We start from the raw sequence: 19049 nt of genomic DNA on the forward strand, positions 1-19049 counted from the left end.
AGGTTAATTTATGCACTCGCGCGAACAAGAAACTGTCGAGCTTCACAGATGTCGTCGTTGGGTAGTTTTGGGTTTGTTTTACTACCATAGAGGGCCCCAAAGGGGGGGTATCATCACGATCACGGGAAGGGAAATTTTAGCTTTCACGATCACAGTTACCTTGATTTTTGTTTTCACGATCACGAACACCAGTGGCAAATCACGGTCACGGTAAAAGTTGCATGTACAGAAAGCACGTGTCAAAGTAAACACAACCACACAGTAATTCGCTCCTCTGGATCTATTGTTTATTCAACACAAAGTGAGAACTGTTGCACTTTTTTATTATTATTTTTTTAATTCTCTTTCATACACACACATAAATATATATCATGATTAGTAATCAGTAACAAGAATGTTGTTTTCATTGTTTTCTCTTTCTCTCTCTCTCTCTCTCTCTCTCTCTCTCTCTCTCTCTCTCTCTCTCTCTCTCTCTCTCTCTCTCTCTCTCTCTCTCTCTCTCTCTCTCTCTCTCTCTCTCTCCACTCATACACATTCAACTCACACACCCTCACTCACACACATGAATATATACTTGCACAATTTGACATTTCCAGAGCAAAATCTTGAAAACCCATTTTCTCCCCAACTATTGGGTGGATTGAAATTAAAGTACATGAATGTGTGATGGGGGTACACCATCGCCTGGTTTCATGTCCTTGAAAAACAAACAGGAATGCTACAGGCCAAAAATGGTTTTACCTGAAAGACGCGCGCAATGCCAGTGGCTTCGCCACAAGCCTCAGCCTGCGAAGCAGACGAGCCAACTAGGGGGGTCCGGGGGCATGCCCCCCCGGAAATTTTGTCAAAAAACGGTTAAAATCTGTGCAATCTGGTGCATTCTGGGCATCATTTTCCGGGCTGTAATAGTGTTGTGATCTTGTTAAAAATCCCATTTTAGCCTCCCCCCACCACCATTCAACACACCTCCAAACTGGTGAAAACAACACTACTGTGCGCTGGCTTCATTCAGACCGGCGCCTGGTCGCGTTGCGCGATATTCACACGGATCGTTTTTGCGGAAATTTTTTAACTTCACCGGAAAAAATTTGACTTTACCGGATTTTGAAAACGGCTTTATCGAATTTCCGTTAATTACCGGAAAAGTAGCATGCCTGACAAAATCCCCAACGAACATGACTTTGATCGTCTTTGACATGAGGATCAAGTGATCCAAACTGGCACGTCTCACCGCCATTGTTTCTGAATTTAACCCATTGTTGATATTAAAGTTTACAGGCGCTAATATAAATCCAAGCTTAATGCAAAGAAGCGACAATTAGAATCTATGCCAAGCGTGTCCACGTTGCTGGGATGAAAAACACATTTCTAGTTTCGGTTTTGGCTACACGCAGACTCGATCTCGAGCCGGTCGAGGACACACTGAGCGAGTGACAGCCGGACGTGGCAATGTCGACAATGTCAATGATCTCACTCAAACTCAAAGATCTTGAACAAATTTCAAGATCTTTGCCTACATTCAGAACAGTCATAGAGCAACATAGATCAACATACCTTGATATTTCGTCTTCGGAAAGACCGACCCGTAGCCTGACCTTTCCACCAAGGAAGGCATTCTCGCCGCCTGCTTTGGTCTGGCTTGAATCCACAAAATATAACAGAAGTTCGATGACAGTACCGCTGCACGCCATGTTTGATCTTCGAATTCGAATTTGACTGAATGCACTCAAAACTTTTGCACGAAGCCCTTCCATTGGATGAAGTTTGACAGACTTTTGCAATTTGCCTTCTGATTGGATCTCTTTTTGTCAGTGTGTGATTGGTTCTTTTAAAGGGAAGCAATCGCTGTCAAAATCCTATTTCTGAATGTCTTGTTGCTTCCCTTCAATCGGAGTTGGCTCCTTGACGAATAGACTAGAGGATCATAGGGTGATACAGCTGTGAAAAATGTACGTTGAAAATAAAATGCTTTGCAATAATGCCCATCACGATCACGAAAACAAATCACGATCACGATCACGAGACTTGATTTTTTTGCCATCACGGATCACGGGCAAAGTCCAATCACGATCACAGAAATGGAAATTTCGGCAATCACGGTCACAGAAAGGTCAAAAAACGCCAATCACGATCACGGTTTTAAACCCTTTGGGGCCCTCACCATAGGAGGATTTTGAAACTATCATTGCTCGTGTGTTGTTCTGGGGACTGCAGTTACTCGGAAAAAATTGTGAAGAAGTAGGTAAGACTGGTGAAGGTATGTGTGCAATTTCTGGACCTGTGACACAAGGGTGAAGAAGAAACTTAGACCATAAATTTGTTTCACACAAGACAGTGCAATTGCTGAACAACCGATGTGAGTGTGTGTGTGTAAGTGCGTTGTAATTGTGTGTGTCATTGCTGTTTATTGAGTGCATATTCGTCAGTTTGTAAGTATTCTTTTTTGTACAGAAAGGAGAAATTAATCACATATTTGTGAGTGCTTTGTATCACACCAGCCCTTTACTGACCAACTCTGTAACAGCGTTCTTTTTATCACCCAGGAGGAAGAGAAGAGCATACAGAACGGCAAGCTGAAGGAGCTGGAAGAGGAGAGAGGGAGACTGCACCGCACCAACGCAGCGCAGCAGAACCAGATGGACAAGTACAAGAAACTGGCCGAAGACGCTCGCAACAAGTCTGACAGCCAGGAAACACAGCTCAGCGCTGTCAGGAAGGTAGGCAGTGATCCCTCTTCTTCTTTTTCGTTCACAGCTCTTACGTGTATGACCCGTTTTTACCCCGCCATTCAAGCAGCCATACGCCGCTGTCAGAAAGGTAGTTGGTGATTCTTCTTCTTCTTCTTCGTTCATGGACTGAAACTCTCACGGCTCTTACTCGTATGACCATTTTTACCCGGCCATTCAGGCAGCTATACGCCGCTGTCAGAAAGGTAGGCAGTGATTCTTCTTCTTTTTCGTTCATGGGCTGAAACTCCCACGGCTCTACCGTGTATGACCGTTTTTACCGTACCCCGCCGGCATTCAGGCAGCCATACGCCGTTTTCGGGGGAAGCATGCTGGGTATTTTTATGTTTCTATAACCCACCGAACTCTGACATGGATTGGGTTTTGTGATTGCGTATACCGTATTTTCCGGGTTACAAGGCGCTACAGCGCATAAGGCGCACCCCCTTCTTTTTAAAAAAAATTGTAATCCAGTCACCCATTGGGCGCAGGGGGCCGATAGGGCGCACCAAAATTGAAAAAGTATACCGGTAACAAACGGTCGAAGAATGAAAATAAGCCGCACATCAAAGGAAGAATACAGAGTGGAAATATGTGTGCTCTGTGTGTGCGCGGCGAGATCAAAGGCAGGTCCATTGTGATAGCTGGGTTGCCTTGTTTATAGACACTGACCTTCTTCCCAGGGGTCAATGACCCAGTTTTAGCTATGATAGGTGGTTCCCCTTTCATATCTGAGAGAGGAAACACTTCCTGCACCGGGGTCAGTGACCGAGTTTAACCTATGGGGCGGTCTCTTTGATGTCATGAGAGGAAACTTGGCCAGGGTAGTACCTAGTAGCTGAAACATGCATTATCACAAGTTGTTTGACTGCTACTCAGGCGGTCTCTTTGATGCTCACGGAATTTTAAAAAACGACTACCGGTATTCGAGATGGAGGTGAGTTCTTGTCACGTTTTGTTCCCCATGATTTTTTCCCAATTTTTTTTTTTCGTATTTCATACACGGATTAGGCGCTTCGTTATACAAGGCGCAGGGGTCAAACTCGAGGAAAAAAGTCGCGCCTTATGACCCGGAAAATACGGTACACACAAAGGGGGATAAGGCACTAGCAGGTCTGCACAGAAGTTGACCTGGGAGTTTGGAAAAATCTCCACCCTTAAGGGCAGCCGGCCGGGATTCGAACCCAGGACCTTCCACTTAGGAGGCCGGCGTCTTAACCACTAGGCCATTGCGCCCGTCGTAGGCAGTGATGATATACATTACTTGTATTTTATTTACCAAAATAGGACGTTCTTCACAGATTGGGATGGTCACTGCTCTCTGAGACCGCACTAGCGATCCAGGTAAACAATGACTGTCGAGATCTGTGTCAAATGTCACATTTTGGTCAAAAATCCAAATGATATTAATCTATTGATCCATTTTAGTCAGAATTGAAAATTCCTTCAATTTTTTACAACTGAACATAAACAAACATTCACTCTGTTGTAGTCTCGGCCATCCACCTAAAGAGGTTTTTTTGTCGACCTATGACGTACTTTAGATGGCTCAAAGAAGGGAAAGCCAGTGTTCAATCGATACATGGTGAGATGGTTGTGGCCGGTGACTGAAGGCATGGCTAAAAGGGATCTAATTTGATCGAGGCAAAAATTCTGGAGAAGACCACTCCATTATCAAAACTAGGGCAGGGGACGCTAGTCATCCATGGAAGGAAATTTAAACTCTCCTGAAAAAAGGAAAACTTTGAGGCCAAACCTGAGTATATTCCTGAAGACTACGGAATACATCATCCTTTGGCGCGGAGAAAACTGGATGTTTACGCAGTTTAAGATGATGACGATTGATGCAAAATGTATGTATTGCCAGTTGTTGGAAAGGTAGGCTGCCCTCACTGTGATGTTTGTGGACGGTAACTGTGTTTTTTGTTTGTTTTTTGTTTTTTAGTCTTTTGAATAATTTTATGCATTTCTTCTTTGTTCATGGGCTGAAACTCCCAGGTTCACTAATGTTCTTTGCACGAGTGGATTTTTACGTGTATGACCGTTTTTACCCCGCCATTCAGGCAGCATTACGCCAATTTCGGGAAGCATGCTGGGTATTTTCGTGTTTCTATAACCCACTGAACTCTGACATGGATTACAGGATCTTTTCTGTGCGCACTTGGTCTTGTGCTTGCATGTAAACATGAAGGGGGATGAGGCGCTAGCAGGTCTGCACATAAGCTGACCTGGGAGATCGGAAAAATCTCCACCCTTAACTCACCAGGCGGCTGCGGCCAGGATTTGAACTCACGACCTTCCGATTCGGAGGCTGATGTCTTATACACTGAGCCACTGCGCCCGTCCATTATGTATTTATTTTATGCACTTTGTTTCTTCTCCAGGAGTTGGATCAACTGAAGCGAGGCCAGAAGCAGCAGCAGACGACACAGTCGGCCACTGATGTGCGACTGAACCGTGCGTTGGAGGAGATTGAGAAATACAAGGAACAGCTTCAGAAAGCTAAGACATCTTCCAAGGTACAGAAGAACCCCCCTTTTAAGACCCCCAATCTAAGACTCCCTCCCTTTTAAGACCCCCAATCTAAGACTCCCTCCCTTTTAAGACCCCCAATGTAAGACTCCCTCCTTTTTAAGACCCCCAATGTAAGACTCCCTCCCTTTTAAGACCCCCAATGTAAGACTCCCTCCTTTTTAAGACCCCCAATGTAAGACTCCCTCCCTTTTAAGACCCCCAATCTAAGACTCCCTCCCTTTTAAGACTTGTGTTTTCTCAGACTTTCTTTTCATGACCTCTGTAATATTACCCCCATTTTAAGACTCCCTCTGAATTGCTCAGTTTTTTGTAGGTCTTAACACTTTCTACCCCACCTATGTTGACCAAGTTTTATTTTTTTTAGCCGAGACCAGCTGTGCTGCAGCAGGTCACTCAGAATTGTAGTAACTGTGTAGTAACTGTGTATCAACACGCAGGAATGCAGGCGTTAGATCGACGTTACAGGAAGCAAGAGGTGACTGTGTGAACGGACATATCAGTACCTGGTCAGATAGAGGCATATCCGTACCTGGGAGACAATGCGTAATAAGGGGGTTTCCCCTGTAATGGTCTAGTTGTATCAACCATTTTTTCTGTTTTATCTGAGTGCGGTTTTGCTGAAGATGTGATGTCACAGTGGTGTTTGAATACAAATTAGTCACAAAACAAACTAGCTTGATTGTGACTAATTGTCTGTCTGTTCACTTGAAAGGCCGTTGGGTCGATATAATTTTTGTGATTGTAACATATTTTTGTCAATAACAAACGTTCCAACAACTTACCTTTCTTGTTTTTTTATTCTGAATTTTGGAACGTTGGCATTCTCTTTGTTTTTGAATTTCCAAATTTTACAACTCCCTTTTTTTAGGACCTGATTTTGTCAGATTCTCGGAGGTCTTCACCGATCACGCCTTGGACTACACAGTCCGGATGATGTGGGCCGTGTACGACCCATACTTTCTAAAGACGGATTCAACGTAAAAAGTACGGGTTGTACACGACCCAGTACGCCATCCGAAAAGGGATAAATACAGTAAGATATCTTCTTTAATTCCATATGGGTCGTCCACGACCCACAACATCTGGACTGTGTAGTTCAAATGACGTCATCGTTTATTTATTTGTTTACAAAGATAATCCTTTAAAAGGTGGTCGATAGGATGGTTCCGTGGTTTTTGAGGATTACATGAAATCTTCTTCTTCTTCTTCAGCGTTCCAGAATTTTCTGGTTACGTGTGAGCTCGTTTGCCAATTTGGGTTCCCCAAACTATACCCTGAGAGCATAGTCAGCTTCACTCCGCATTTGTTGAGTAGGCATGCTGGATATTTTCGTGTTTCCATATTAACCCACCGAACTCCGACATGGATTACACAGACCAGGTCGTTTACCCTCCCGGATTGTCTGGAATTATTACGGATTTGGGGTCGTAATTCCGGTATTACGGAAATCTACCAAAAATTCCGGAAATTCTGGTCGAAAGAACTTTTTCCGTGCGCGAAAATTCGAAGTCGAAATTGTGGTAGTCACCAGGACTGTGATTTCAAGGCTGACCGGAACAGCCTTGTCTGCGCATGTGCGCAGCAAGGTATTTGTCGGATTCCGCGCGGTTTTGCGATCGACATTGGTCCGAAGTGTAAGGCCAATCTCTGTAGGGACGAAATGCCAACCAAAAAAGCGAAAGTTGTACAGAAATATCGGCAAAACTATCACGTCAAGTGGCGGTGTCTGGCGAAATCTAAGAAGAGCGAATCACATGTATTTTGGTGATCGAATTGAGATCAGTGCAACAACAAAGCTAGTCAGCCACGAGTCACGTCGCGGCACGTTTTCCCTAGGTTAGACGCAGCATTAGGCAACAACAACAAAATGATATTTTTGGGTGTGAAGAGAAGCGAGATTGTGGTGTATAGACGGTGCCAGAGCACAGGTCATATGCATAACTAATGAGCGGAATGCCGTCTTCCCATTGGCCAGCCGGCCCAAGATCAGTCTCTCTGCCATTTCTGCATCTGCGGTAGCCAGTGCCAGACGTCCCAAACAACTGTGCGAAAATTTTCAACGTTTCAAGGATTTTGGAAAGAGAAGGTACACGTACTTTTACCTTTTTTTGTTTTGTTTTGTTGCTTGATTGTCGAGAGGGGCGATTGAGATCGAAACAGCGGTAATAGGCTCGAGTGGGGCCAATTAGTTGTCTGCAAGGAAAGTTTGGAGTTTGGGAAACTGGGAGACAGCGTGGCACCGTAGGCAGAAACATGTGGTTTCACGTTTGCCGGGAGTGACACTCGAAGGAACGAGGGTGATAGCTAGGTAGACGGTGATGGTACAATTAGCTGACAGCCGTCAGTAAAAGTGTTCAGGGAGAAAAGAAGACAGTATCATCTTCTCCTGGCATTAAAATTGGTCCGAGCAGTGGCAACGCGAATCGCTCGGTCACGTGACTAGTTTCTTTGTGAAGAAAGACGGCGGGAGCGAAAATGTTTACAAGTTGTGCGGTGGTCGGGCACTCTTTCACGTGGAGGTTTCAGCGATTTGTGAACACAGATGAGGGGGTGCGGCCAGATTTAGGTTTTGATGGTTTTGAGCAGATATTCGATGGGAGAGGGGGCCGAAAAATAAGCGACGTTGAATCAATGCTAGAACAGAACAGGGCCATTTTCACCCGGAAAAAATGGGGAGTGATAGTGCTAATGGTGGGGGACAATAATATTGTTCCCGGAACGACACCGAATAAAGTGTTTCGTGAGCTGTGGCATCTGTGTGTGAGGGTGCAAACATTGGCAAACTCAGTAGTGGTGGTGTCAGGGATGACACAGAGATACAGTGGCTGGGGGGGTTTCAATGACATAGCCAGGGAGGTGAATAGGCTTCTTCATCAACAGCTGAAAACGGCACACAGGATAGTGGGTTTGTTCCCCCACTACGTGGCTTTCCCTCCAGCAGAGAAGTTTGCTCAGTATCAGAAACATTTTTTAGCAGATGGGATTCATCTGTCAGGGTCGGGGCACATGCTACTGTACAGAGCACTGAGAAAAGTTCTGTTGGACAGTCGGCATATAGACCAATGAGGTAAGAAGGTGTTGTGGTTGTTCAGCGGGTGAGAGGGAAGTGGGGGCTAATAGTGATAGCCGGTATCCTCTCGTGCTGATGGCAGAACCACAATAGGGGTAGATGCAGCACGGACGGGGTACCAAGGTTTATTCCCAGACTGAAGTGGTTGGGTTCTACCGAAGACGCCAGACGCAGAGCTTTGATGCCGGGAGTGGAATAGGATGGGGTATCCTTTCCAGCTTTTGGAGTGACGTCATTGTTGGTTCTGGTTTGGTAGAACCGGTTGTGACTTCATGGGGAATGTGTATTGGTACAGCCCGTGCTGCATGATCAGATTGACAGTGTTTTCTTAGGTGTACTCTCGTGCTGAGGGCAGAACCACAATAGGAGTGTAGATGCAGCACGAACGGGGTACCAAGGTTTATTCCCAGACTGAAGTGGTTGGGTTCTACCGAAGACGCCAGACGCAGAGCTTTGATGCCGGGAGTGGAATAGGAGGGAATATCCTTTCCAGCTTCTGGAGTGACGTCATTGTTGGTTCTGGTTTGGTAGAACCGGTTGTGACTTCATGGGGAATGTTTTATTGGTACAGCCCGTGCTGCATATATATAAAAAAAAAAAAAAAAAAAAAAAAAAAAAAAAAAAAAAAAAAAAAAAAAAAAAAAAAAAAAAAATAGGCCCCTGATGCTTAGTGGCCTTTGAAATGTTTCAGGATGTCGAAGCGTCCAACCAAGCGACCGGGGCGTCCCTCAAAGCAGCCCCCGAAGAGGTTTCGAGACGAGGAGGCTGAAGGAGAGGACGAAATGGGCGTGAAGGAGTCGCTAACCCAGCTCCTTGCTGAGCAGAAGGCCCTGAGGAAGGAGATTGCGGAGATTCGGGCCGCCAAGACGCCGGCGCCTGAGGCATCGCCCGCAGGATCGACCACCTCTACGGGTGGAAAATCCAACTCAGGCATGGCTGGGCACTCTGGACACTCCGGTGAGCAATCTAACACTAGCGGTACACAGGCGTGGGCAACCGGCAACCAGAAAATGTTGCCCATTGACCTACACGTGCCAAAGACAATAAAGGAAAAGATCTGGAGCGGTGTGGCGGTTAGGTTCGCAATACTCCTGCCCGCGGACCCGAAGGAAATGCTGGAGGAGGACTCGGATGAGGACGATGAAGACAAAAAGAAGAAGAAGAAGAAGAAAGAAAAGAAACTGTTAACCTTCACAGAGTGGGTGAAGGCCTGGAACATTTATATCACTATACTACAGGACAGAGCGAAAGAGGTACACAGGGGCCTGGGTGCCCACTTTGCTCGGGTGTGTACCCTGCATGAGCTGCAGGGCAATTGGCGGGACTATGACTACCGCTACCGGCTCGCAATTGCTGCAGGAGAAAGGGCATGGGGGGACAGCGACGCGGACCTGTTCGCCACCACCCGCTTAGAGCCTGCCACCCAGACCCATGACGGGGGAAAGAAGAAGCCGCAGGGTGGCGCAGGGGGGAAGACTGGAAGTGGAAACCCAGCCAAAGTGGGGGGCTTCTGCTTCCAGTTCAATGAACAGGGATCTTGCAGCCGCCCCAATTGTGGCTTCAAGCACTTTTGCTCGCAGTGTGGGGGGCAACACGCAATCCGAAAATGCAGCGCCAAAGGGCACCCCTTTCGAGCGGGACGGGGGGGAAAAGAAGCAGGAGAAGGAAAGAAATGAAGACTGGGGCACGGGGGCCACGCCAGTGAAGGCGGACAAGCTGGAAAAGTGGCTGGAAGGGTACGATCCACAGAAGAAGCGGGCTTTAATACAGGGATTCAGAGAGGGTTTCCGGGTAGGGTTCACAGGAGCCCCAAATAGTGTAGTTCAGAAGAACCTGAAGTCAGCAGAAGAAATGCCAGAAGTAGTAGAAGCGCACATAAAGAAGGAAATAGAAGAGGGGAGGTTAGTAGGTCCCTTTAGGCATATTCCTTTTACTCAGTTCCAATGTTCTCCAATCGGCTTGGTAGAGAAAAAGATGAAAGGAAAGTATAGGATGATACATCATCTATCTCACCCGAAGGGGGCATCCATAAATGATTTCATAGAGGAAGACATGGCCACAGTGTCATATGCCAATGTGCAAGATGCAGTACAGTTAGTGGAGACAGTAGGAAATACAGCATTTATGGCAAAAACTGATGTGGAGAAAGCTTTTAGGTTGTTGCCTATTCACCCTAGTGACCAAAACCTCTTCGTACTGAGCTGGCAAGGAAGTTTTTATGTTGATCTTTCGCTTCAGATGGGTTGTTCTTCGTCTTGTCACTTGTTCGAAGAACTAGGCACGGCTTTGGAGTGGATTGCTGTTCAGAAGTTAGGGATACCATTAGTGCACTACCTGGATGATTTTTTCCTTGCGGCAGTATCGAAGCAGCTAGGCAAAGAATACCTAGACAAATTTCTGGGTTTGTGTGAGGAAATAGGAGTTCCCATGGCACCTGATAAGACGGAGGGCCCAGAGACGAGGTTGACATTCCTGGGAATAGAGATAGACACAATCGAAAGAGAAATTCGGCTGCCGGTGGAAAAACTCACGAAGTGTGCCCAAGAAATACAGAACCTACTACAAAAGAAGAAAGCAACAGTGAAGGAAATTCAGTCGGTCATAGGGTTGCTGAACTTTGCTTGCCAGGCAGTGGTGCCAGGGAGGGCGTTCTTGAGGAGATTGATCGACTTGATTAGAGGCATACGCTCTCAGCTATTCTTCGTGAGGCTGAACCAAGGGGTGAAAGAGGATTTGAAGACTTGGCTAACTTTTCTGCAGTCATTTAACGGGAAGTGCTTTTTTCTCATGAACAAGGAAGTATCCTCAGAAGAGCTGGATTTAGTGACGGATGCATCCGGGGCAGTGGGATACGGGGCTTTGTTCGGTAGGCAGTGGTTTCAGGGTAGGTGGTCCGACTGGTGGCGACTCCAAAATATCACCCTACTGGAATTGTATCCTATCGTTTTGGCTCTGGAGACATGGGCGCTGGCCTTTCAGAACAAATACTTAGTCATTCATACAGATAATTTAGATTTAGTATCCGTAATTACTAAGCAGACATCAAAAGAACCCCTGGTGATGATTCTGGTGAGACAATTGGTCTTGTGCTGTTTACGGAACAATATTGTTGTCCGAGCACAACACATTGCGGGTGTTGACAATGCAATTGCTGATGCGCTGTCTCGTTTTCAGATGACGAGGTTCCGGCAATTGTGTCCACATGCAGAGCCACTTCCGGTTGGGATTTCACCTCTGCCAGAACAATTGGGGGGGATAGGCGACTAGGAGAGCTGTTGACAGCCTCGTACGCCAAAGGGACACAACAAGCATATAGAAGGACCTGGGTGAGCGTGACTAGTTTTTTGAAACAGAGAGGGTTTTCTACTTCCTTGCCAATGAGCACTGCAGCGGTGTGTCTGTACATTGGTTCGTTGCATGAGGAAGGGAAGGCGGCTTCAACGGTGATGTCCGCAGTTTCAGCAATCAGTTGCGTCCATAAATTGAATGGGTTAGGGGATCCCACTATTGATTATACTGTCAAAAGACTACTGCAGGGGTGCAAAAGGGTGGGTGACAAAGGGAAGGATACAAGGTTGCCCATTACTGTCCCTATCCTTAACTCAATTATGGAGAAGAGCGAGGTGGCCATTGGGGAGAACTACGAGAAGATACGTTTCCGGGCTATGTGCACCTTGGCCTTTCACTCATTATTGCGGGTGGGGGAAATGGCGGTATCCCGGGAACCAGAAAACGTATTGCATAGGGGAGATGTCCGACTGGACGGACAGGCATTGACCATAACGTTCCGCAATTTCAAATCTAGCGCAAAACCAGTTACCCATACCGTAGAGAAAGCCAAGGCAGGCGTCCCATGCGCGGTAGAGGCCATGCGGGCCTACATGAGCATTCGTGGGAACGCAACGGGGCCGTTGTTCCGAGCTATGTCGGGGGCACCCATAACGGCCAGGGAATTCAACGAGCAACTACAGTTGGTTTTCCAATTTTGTGGCCTGCCCAAACAGAACTTCAAATCGCATAGCTTTAGGATTGGGGGTGCCTCCCACATGGCTCGGAACGGGGCATCGGACGCTCAAATCCGTCAGGCGGGCAGATGGTCTTCTAACGCTTTCTTGTCTTACATCAGGGTGCACAACTGGTAGATCAGGTAAAACGTAGGGCTTCTCTCTGTGTGCAGTGCAACAGAAAGGGGGAGGTCAGGCACATGTCTGCGTGCAGTGCAGCAGAACATTAACATGGGATCACAGGTGTGCAGTGCAGCCTGGGATTATAAGAAAGTGTGCAGTGCAACTTTCCGAGAAAGGTCGATTTTGCTTGGTGGCGGTACCTGATGTGAGTCATCAGGTGGTGGCGCGTACCGCCGGATTGGTGGTGAATGACAGACATTATGTATTTAATCGATGTGCTTTAATTGGGCTAAAACACAATGTTTATTGTTTTTTAGAGTTGCCAATATAAGTTTTTTGATGATGGTCTAATGAGCGGATGCAGAAAGCGGTAGATAAAGGGAAGTAACCCGGTGACCAGTCTAGTAAAATTTGACAGCTTGTTGGTGAAGCTGGAAACAAGAACAAAAAACAGTAAGCTAATACATAGTGGACAATGCCATCTATGATGTGTAAGACAATTTTTGTTCTTGGTGAATTTATGCAAATGTACAACCCAATGTATATGATTATGTCAATCATAGTTTTTGTGGAATTTATGAAAATATTCCACTGATTTTGTATGCATTATCTGCGCTGAAAATGAACGACCTGTGGTGTCGACCAATAAACATTTTCAGCGTAAACTGGCAATGAACGTTTCATGTGGTTGTGGTGGTGACTGTGGCGCTGGCTGGCGCTGGCTGATTGTCCGGTTTCGGAAAACTTTTTATCTTAAATTCTTGTCTATCCTCGCACATCTGAACATGCAAAAATGATTTTATGCACAGCATAAATGATATTTTTGGGTGTGAAGAGAAGCGAGATTGTGGTGTATAGACGGTGCCAGAGCACAGGTCATATGCATAACTAATGAGCGGAATGCCGTCTTCCCATTGGCCAGCCGGCCCAAGATCAGTCTCTCTGCCATTTCTGCATCTGCGGTAGCCAGTGCCAGACGTCCCAAACAACTGTGCGAAAATTTTCAACCCCACCGCCATCCCCTTACTCCACCATAACGTAGTTGTGTGGGCGCGTACCGCCGGATTGGTGGTGAATGACAGACATTATGTATTTAATCGATGTGCTTTAATTGGGCTAAAACACAATGTTTATTGTTTTTTAGAGTTGCCAATATAAGTTTTTTGATGATGGTCTAATGAGCGGATGCAGAAAGCGGTAGATAAAGGGAAGTAACCCGGTGACCAGTCTAGTAAAATTTGACAGCTTGTTGGTGAAGCTGGAAACAAGAACAAAAAACAGTAAGCTAATACATAGTGGACAATGCCATCTATGATGTGTAAGACAATTTTTGTTCTTGGTGAATTTATGCAAATGTACAACCCAATGTATATGATTATGTCAATCATAGTTTTTGTGGAATTTATGAAAATATTCCACTGATTTTGTATGCATTATCTGCGCTGAAAATGAACGACCTGTGGTGTCGACCAATAAACATTTTCAGCGTAAACTGGCAATGAACGTTTCATGTGGTTGTGGTGGTGACTGTGGCGCTGGCTGGCGCTGGCTGATTGTCCGGTTTCGGAAAACTTTTTATCTTAAATTCTTGTCTATCCTCGCACATCTGAACATGCAAAAATGATTTTATGCACAGCATAAAAAGTCTGTTTACGGTATCCCGACCGACCCTATTTTTTTCGCGTGACACTAGACTTTTTTTTGGCATTTGGGGAAACAAAAAAACAAAAAAGTCTTTGTTTTGGGGCAAAATAACTTAAAAATATGTTTTTTTGGAAAAACAAATAAAAAATCCCGACCTACCGACCCTATTTTTTTGGCCTATGAACAGACTTTTTTTTTTTTGCCTTAGGGGGGTAAACAGGTCTGATTACAGGATCTTTTCCGTGCGCACTTGGTCTTGTGCTTGCGTGTACACACGAAGGGGGTTAAGTCACTAGCAGGTCTGCACATAAGTTGACCTGGGAGATCGGAAAAATCTCCACTCTTAACCCACCAGGCGGCAGCGACCGGGATTCGAACTCACTACCTCCCGATTAGGAGGCTGACGTCTTACCACCACGCCACTGCGCCCGTCACATGAATTCTCAATCAAAAACTCCCAATAGCTTTAGAGATATAGGCACTTTTGTGAGGCTCTGGGTCGTCCACGACCCAGGAATCACGGTGAAGGTTAAAAGGGGGGTTCCACTGTATGACCGACTGTTGCAGGACACAACAGAGGTGGAGAAGAAGAGGGTGGAGCAGCTGTTGGCGGAGAACAAACGCCTGGAGAAACAGAAGAACGAACTGATGGCCGGCTTCAAGAAGCAGATGAAACTCATCGACGTACTTAAACGACAAAAGGTATGTTACACCTACTAACCTAATGTGTGTGTGTGTGTGTGTGATACATGCATACATAGAGAGACTGTGTGTGTGTGTGTGTGTGTGTGTGTGTGTGTCCGGCTTCAAGAAGCAGATGAAACTCATCGACGTGCTTAAACGACAAAAGGTATGTTACACCTTTGCCTCCCAGAACGCCGGATATTACTCGCTAGGTAATCCATACGCTCCATAACTATTGGTCATTGAATGATCGGGAGTGGAAGCAACCTTCAGAGTCATGATTCTCCTCAGCAATATGTTTTGAATGTGATCCATATTACAAAACGTCTAGCAAACAAAACTGGTTTGATTTTGCATGTTGCTGTAGCAGTAATTTTCAATATCCTCTATGTATTTATTTGTTTACTTGATTATTTATTATTACCTCGTTTATTTGTTTTTTTATTGTGTGTCAACAGATGCACATTGAAGCTATTTATCATTTATACCTTTGTGACAACAGATGCACTCTGACGCTATTTATCATTCATATCTTTGTCTGTTTTTTGTGTGTCAACAGATGCACATTGAAGCTGCCAAGATGCTGCAGTTTTCGGAAGAGGAATTTGTGAAAGCCCTGGAGTGGGGAAGCTAGTCGTGTGATCGGAGAGAGAAAAATAAAATGTTTGTTTCTGTGATTCTTGTTGTGTTCTTGTTTTGTATTCTTAATATTTTTCTAGTAATGTACGCGAGTGAGTATGTGCGTGTTATTCACAGAGAGAGATAGAGACTGTGTGTGTGCATGCGTTTGCGTGTGTGTGTGAGTTTTTTTCTCCAAAATACAGTCAAGTTCACTCCTTTGTTTAAAAAAGAATTTGTATTATTTTTAGAAAAAAGCATGAAAGAGAGAAGAGAGTGAAATAAAATGGTTTTCACGTTTACAGTAGAAATGAAGTAAACACCACACCACACACACACACACAAATTATGTATTCGACCAAACAAAAAACACTGTTTTTCACTATTTAATTCCCAACCCTGGTTTCGATTCTTCCATGACAGTTCAGTATGATCATAGGTTTTAAATAAGAGTACATATTTTCTCCAGACATTCTTACTGAGAACAGAAAAAATCAATCATTGTGTTCAATTTGTCATTTTCTCACTACATGAACAGCAAGCACTCAAGATCAATCACACCTGCTGTGACACCATTTCCTTGCAAAAACTGAAAACCTTGATTAACACTGATGATTTTTCCAGTCCACCCAGCTGGAAATGGGTACAGTGGTACCTGCAGTGTGTGGCCCCTCCGATGAGAGGACACCCCCTTAAAAGGACATCTTCGGTTTTCCCTTTTTCTATTATCGATACCAAAACATACCTGTCATGACAGGCCACCTTCAATGTAGGGACACTTACGGCTAGTCCCAAGGGTGTCCTTTCCTCACAGGTACCACGGTACCTGCATGACCCTGTTCAGGGCCGGGGAAGGCAAAGGCAGCGAGATAGAGGAGATGGGCACCGCCCTCACAGAGAGAGAGGAGATGAGCACCGCCCTCACAGAGAGAGAGGAGATGGGCACCGCTCTCACAGAGAGAGAGGAGATGAGCACCGCCCTCACAGAGAGAGAGGAGATGGGCACCGCCCTCACAGAGAGAGAGGAGATGGGCACCGCCCTCACAAAGCTGGCATGAGAGTAGTTTAGATCTTGCATTTCACTCCCCTACGACCAAAATGGTTTTTTTTCTGTTTTTTTTCTTCAATGTCATTACTTTATTGTCCCATCGCTGGGAAATTCGGGTCGCTTCCTCCCAGTGGAAATATGACTACCTTTGCCTATCTACCTTTACCCATGAACTTTTGAAAGAAATAAGGGGACACCAATGAGCCTGGATCTATCTTTGTCTAGCCTGGGTAGTGTCCCCTGACGTATGTGTCCCTATTGTGCTGCCCAAGCTTTCCAGTGGCGCTGATGTAAGAGGCTACGGGGTGCTGAGTGATCAAGTTCTCGGTAGAACCTTTGCACGTAGGGTGATGTATGATCAAGTCTGGAGTATCCGACCTTAAAAGGGTTTTATTTTTTGCCACCGGTTAATGTTCAAATTAATCACTCAAAACAACAGGTATATGCATATACACATGCACTCGTGCAAACTCACTCACATGCAAACAGACACACCCATGCAAACACATACACATGCAAACACACACATAAACACGCAAACACACAAACATGCAACCACACCCATGTTAACACATACAGATGAAAACACACACAGTCGCGCACCTATGCCAACACATGCATGAAAGTACACACGCAAACTTCAACAAGCTTTCTACATGTATTAAGAAAAGAATGAATGCCTAATACAGGAAAACAAAAATTGTATTTTTGCAACTCAAAGAGTACTGTCACAGACCCATTCAGGCTTCAACACAACCAAATTCACCTTTCCACTTTAACACACTGACACTATACAGATTAACAGTCTTCAACTTCAGAAGTTGTCAAACTATGTGATCCTTGATTCAAATTCAGCTTCAACAGTGGTGCAAACAAAGTCTGGAAAGGAAGGTACATTGTAAAAATGTGCATCGGCCGTGCATTCTGATTATTAATGCAAACAGTGACAAATACACACATGCATGTGTTATGTTCATGTACATGCACAAAGGTTCCTTCCTCCTATAAAACATACATCATATGCACACACACACACACACACACACACACACACACACACACACACACACACACACACAGAGTGACACAAACATACTTTCTTATGCACACACAGAAAAGTAAATAAATACAACAAAAGTACCAGAATTTACTACGACTGATTACATGCAATCAGAATTAAGGGGTCCTGAGGTAGGAAATAAAATGAATCGGCACTGCAATATCACGGCAATGAATCCCTATCTCCTCCTCCCATATAGAACATAACTATAGAAAAAAAGAGGGCAAAGAAATTCGTGTTAGGCCAAAAAAAAGTATAGGTGTGGTTAAGGTAACATAGCCAAAATAAATAGGGCAGGAAGGTAGGCAATCACTTATTTTTTTTAAAAAACTTTTTTTTCTTAATAGCAGAGCAACCAAGCGTGTAGCACTCGCAACCGAAGAAGATGCCGCCATTTTTGTCATGGCAAGCGTCTGTTTGGCCTTTTTGGTAATTTCCCTCGCATCGTCTGTCGTTTGCATGGCGACTCGAGCGCTTTCGCTTTCATTGCGTTTTCTGCACTCGTTTTCTTGTTTTCCATTTTTTGTTGTTGACAAATGTAATAAAAAGTTATAGAGTCGGCCCCTAAAAATAGGGTAGGTCGGGTTACCGTAACCACACCTATTTTTTTTTAGGCCTTAACAAAAAATGATTTTCAATCTACTCCACAAAAAAGCGAATCGATATCTCTTCTTTTCAATGTCAACAATTTTGTTTTTAATCAAAAGTTAACCAGTGTCCTGTGTCTCTCTTTTAATGGGTGTGGTACCTAGGGTTGACCTCCAATCAGAACAATTTAGCAATTTTAAAGTTAATTTGATGATCTCCTGGGCCTGGCAGCTAAGAACATTCAGAGAATGTGTTTAGAACACACACAAAAAGTGTGCTCCTCATTTCTTTTCTTTGAGGAAATATTTTCACTGGGGCCCACAAACCTTTCGGTTTTGCTTTTTCAGGAAGACTTTAGTCACTCAGCTTAAAAAAAAAACAGATCGAAGAAATCTCCAGCCTGAAATAAACTGTGTTTATGTACATTCTATCTGAAACAGTCTGCATGCAAACACATGATGTACATTGTACATAAATAATTTATCATTGACACTTTGGATGCCACAGTGTTGGACACATTTTATACAAACTGGTAAGACAGTTCCCTGCACAGCCATACTCCTCACCCTCCCCTGATTCGGATGTGTAATGCTGCACAGGGTTTATTAGCAAACGTGACTTTCTTGCATCCACTCTCTACCCTTTCGGCCGGACGGCCTATTTACACTGCTCATTTCTAAGACTCTCCTAATTACGCAGGTCAGTCCACACAACAACAAAAAATACACACACAAAATAAAAGTCTACTTTTCAAGTGAGAATGAACTGATCCACACACAAACATTCACTGAGAAATCCTAATAACGAAAACAAAAGACAAAAATCCAGTCTGACCTGATTTTTTTGCTAAGAGCAAATTCATAACAACTTTCATCCACTCAGGAGACCTGATAACCAAAAGAAAACATAAAACAAACAAAAAATTAAAAATCTAGTCTGATTTTCAAGT

The 19049-nt window shown here is 44.7% G+C and overlaps 2 protein-coding genes across 3 annotated transcripts in view; both read left to right on the plus strand.

The window, feature by feature from the left end:
* LOC138950648 (testis-expressed protein 9-like) overlaps window positions 1-15463 on the plus strand; it is a 28363-nt gene extending 12900 nt beyond the window's left edge. Inside the window, exons 9-12 of the mRNA XM_070322362.1 lie at window positions 2544-2717; window positions 5111-5245; window positions 14670-14804; window positions 15346-15463. Of these exons, the coding sequence (XP_070178463.1) occupies window positions 2544-2717; window positions 5111-5245; window positions 14670-14804; window positions 15346-15420 (519 nt within the window). The 3' untranslated portion in view covers window positions 15421-15463. The remainder of the gene's footprint in view (window positions 1-2543; window positions 2718-5110; window positions 5246-14669; window positions 14805-15345) is intronic.
* LOC138950650 (uncharacterized) lies at window positions 7123-13943 on the plus strand. 2 transcript variants are annotated; one of them, XM_070322363.1, is made up of 2 exons: window positions 7123-7347; window positions 9023-10713. In XM_070322363.1, the coding sequence occupies exon 2, from the start codon at window positions 9024-9026 to the stop codon at window positions 10005-10007; it is 984 nt and encodes a 327-aa protein (XP_070178464.1). In that variant the 5' UTR covers window positions 7123-7347; window position 9023; the 3' UTR covers window positions 10008-10713. The 2 variants fall into 2 exon arrangements, 1 of the variants encoding a protein (XP_070178464.1); XR_011450759.1 differs by lacking the exon at window positions 7123-7347 and adding an exon at window positions 11506-13943 and having other exon boundaries at window positions 7381-10067.
* Window positions 15464-19049: the final 3586 nt, after the last annotated feature.

This window comes from Littorina saxatilis, linkage group LG16 (genome assembly GCF_037325665.1).
Source record: "Littorina saxatilis isolate snail1 linkage group LG16, US_GU_Lsax_2.0, whole genome shotgun sequence".
Lineage (NCBI taxonomy): Eukaryota > Metazoa > Mollusca > Gastropoda > Littorinimorpha > Littorinidae > Littorina > Littorina saxatilis.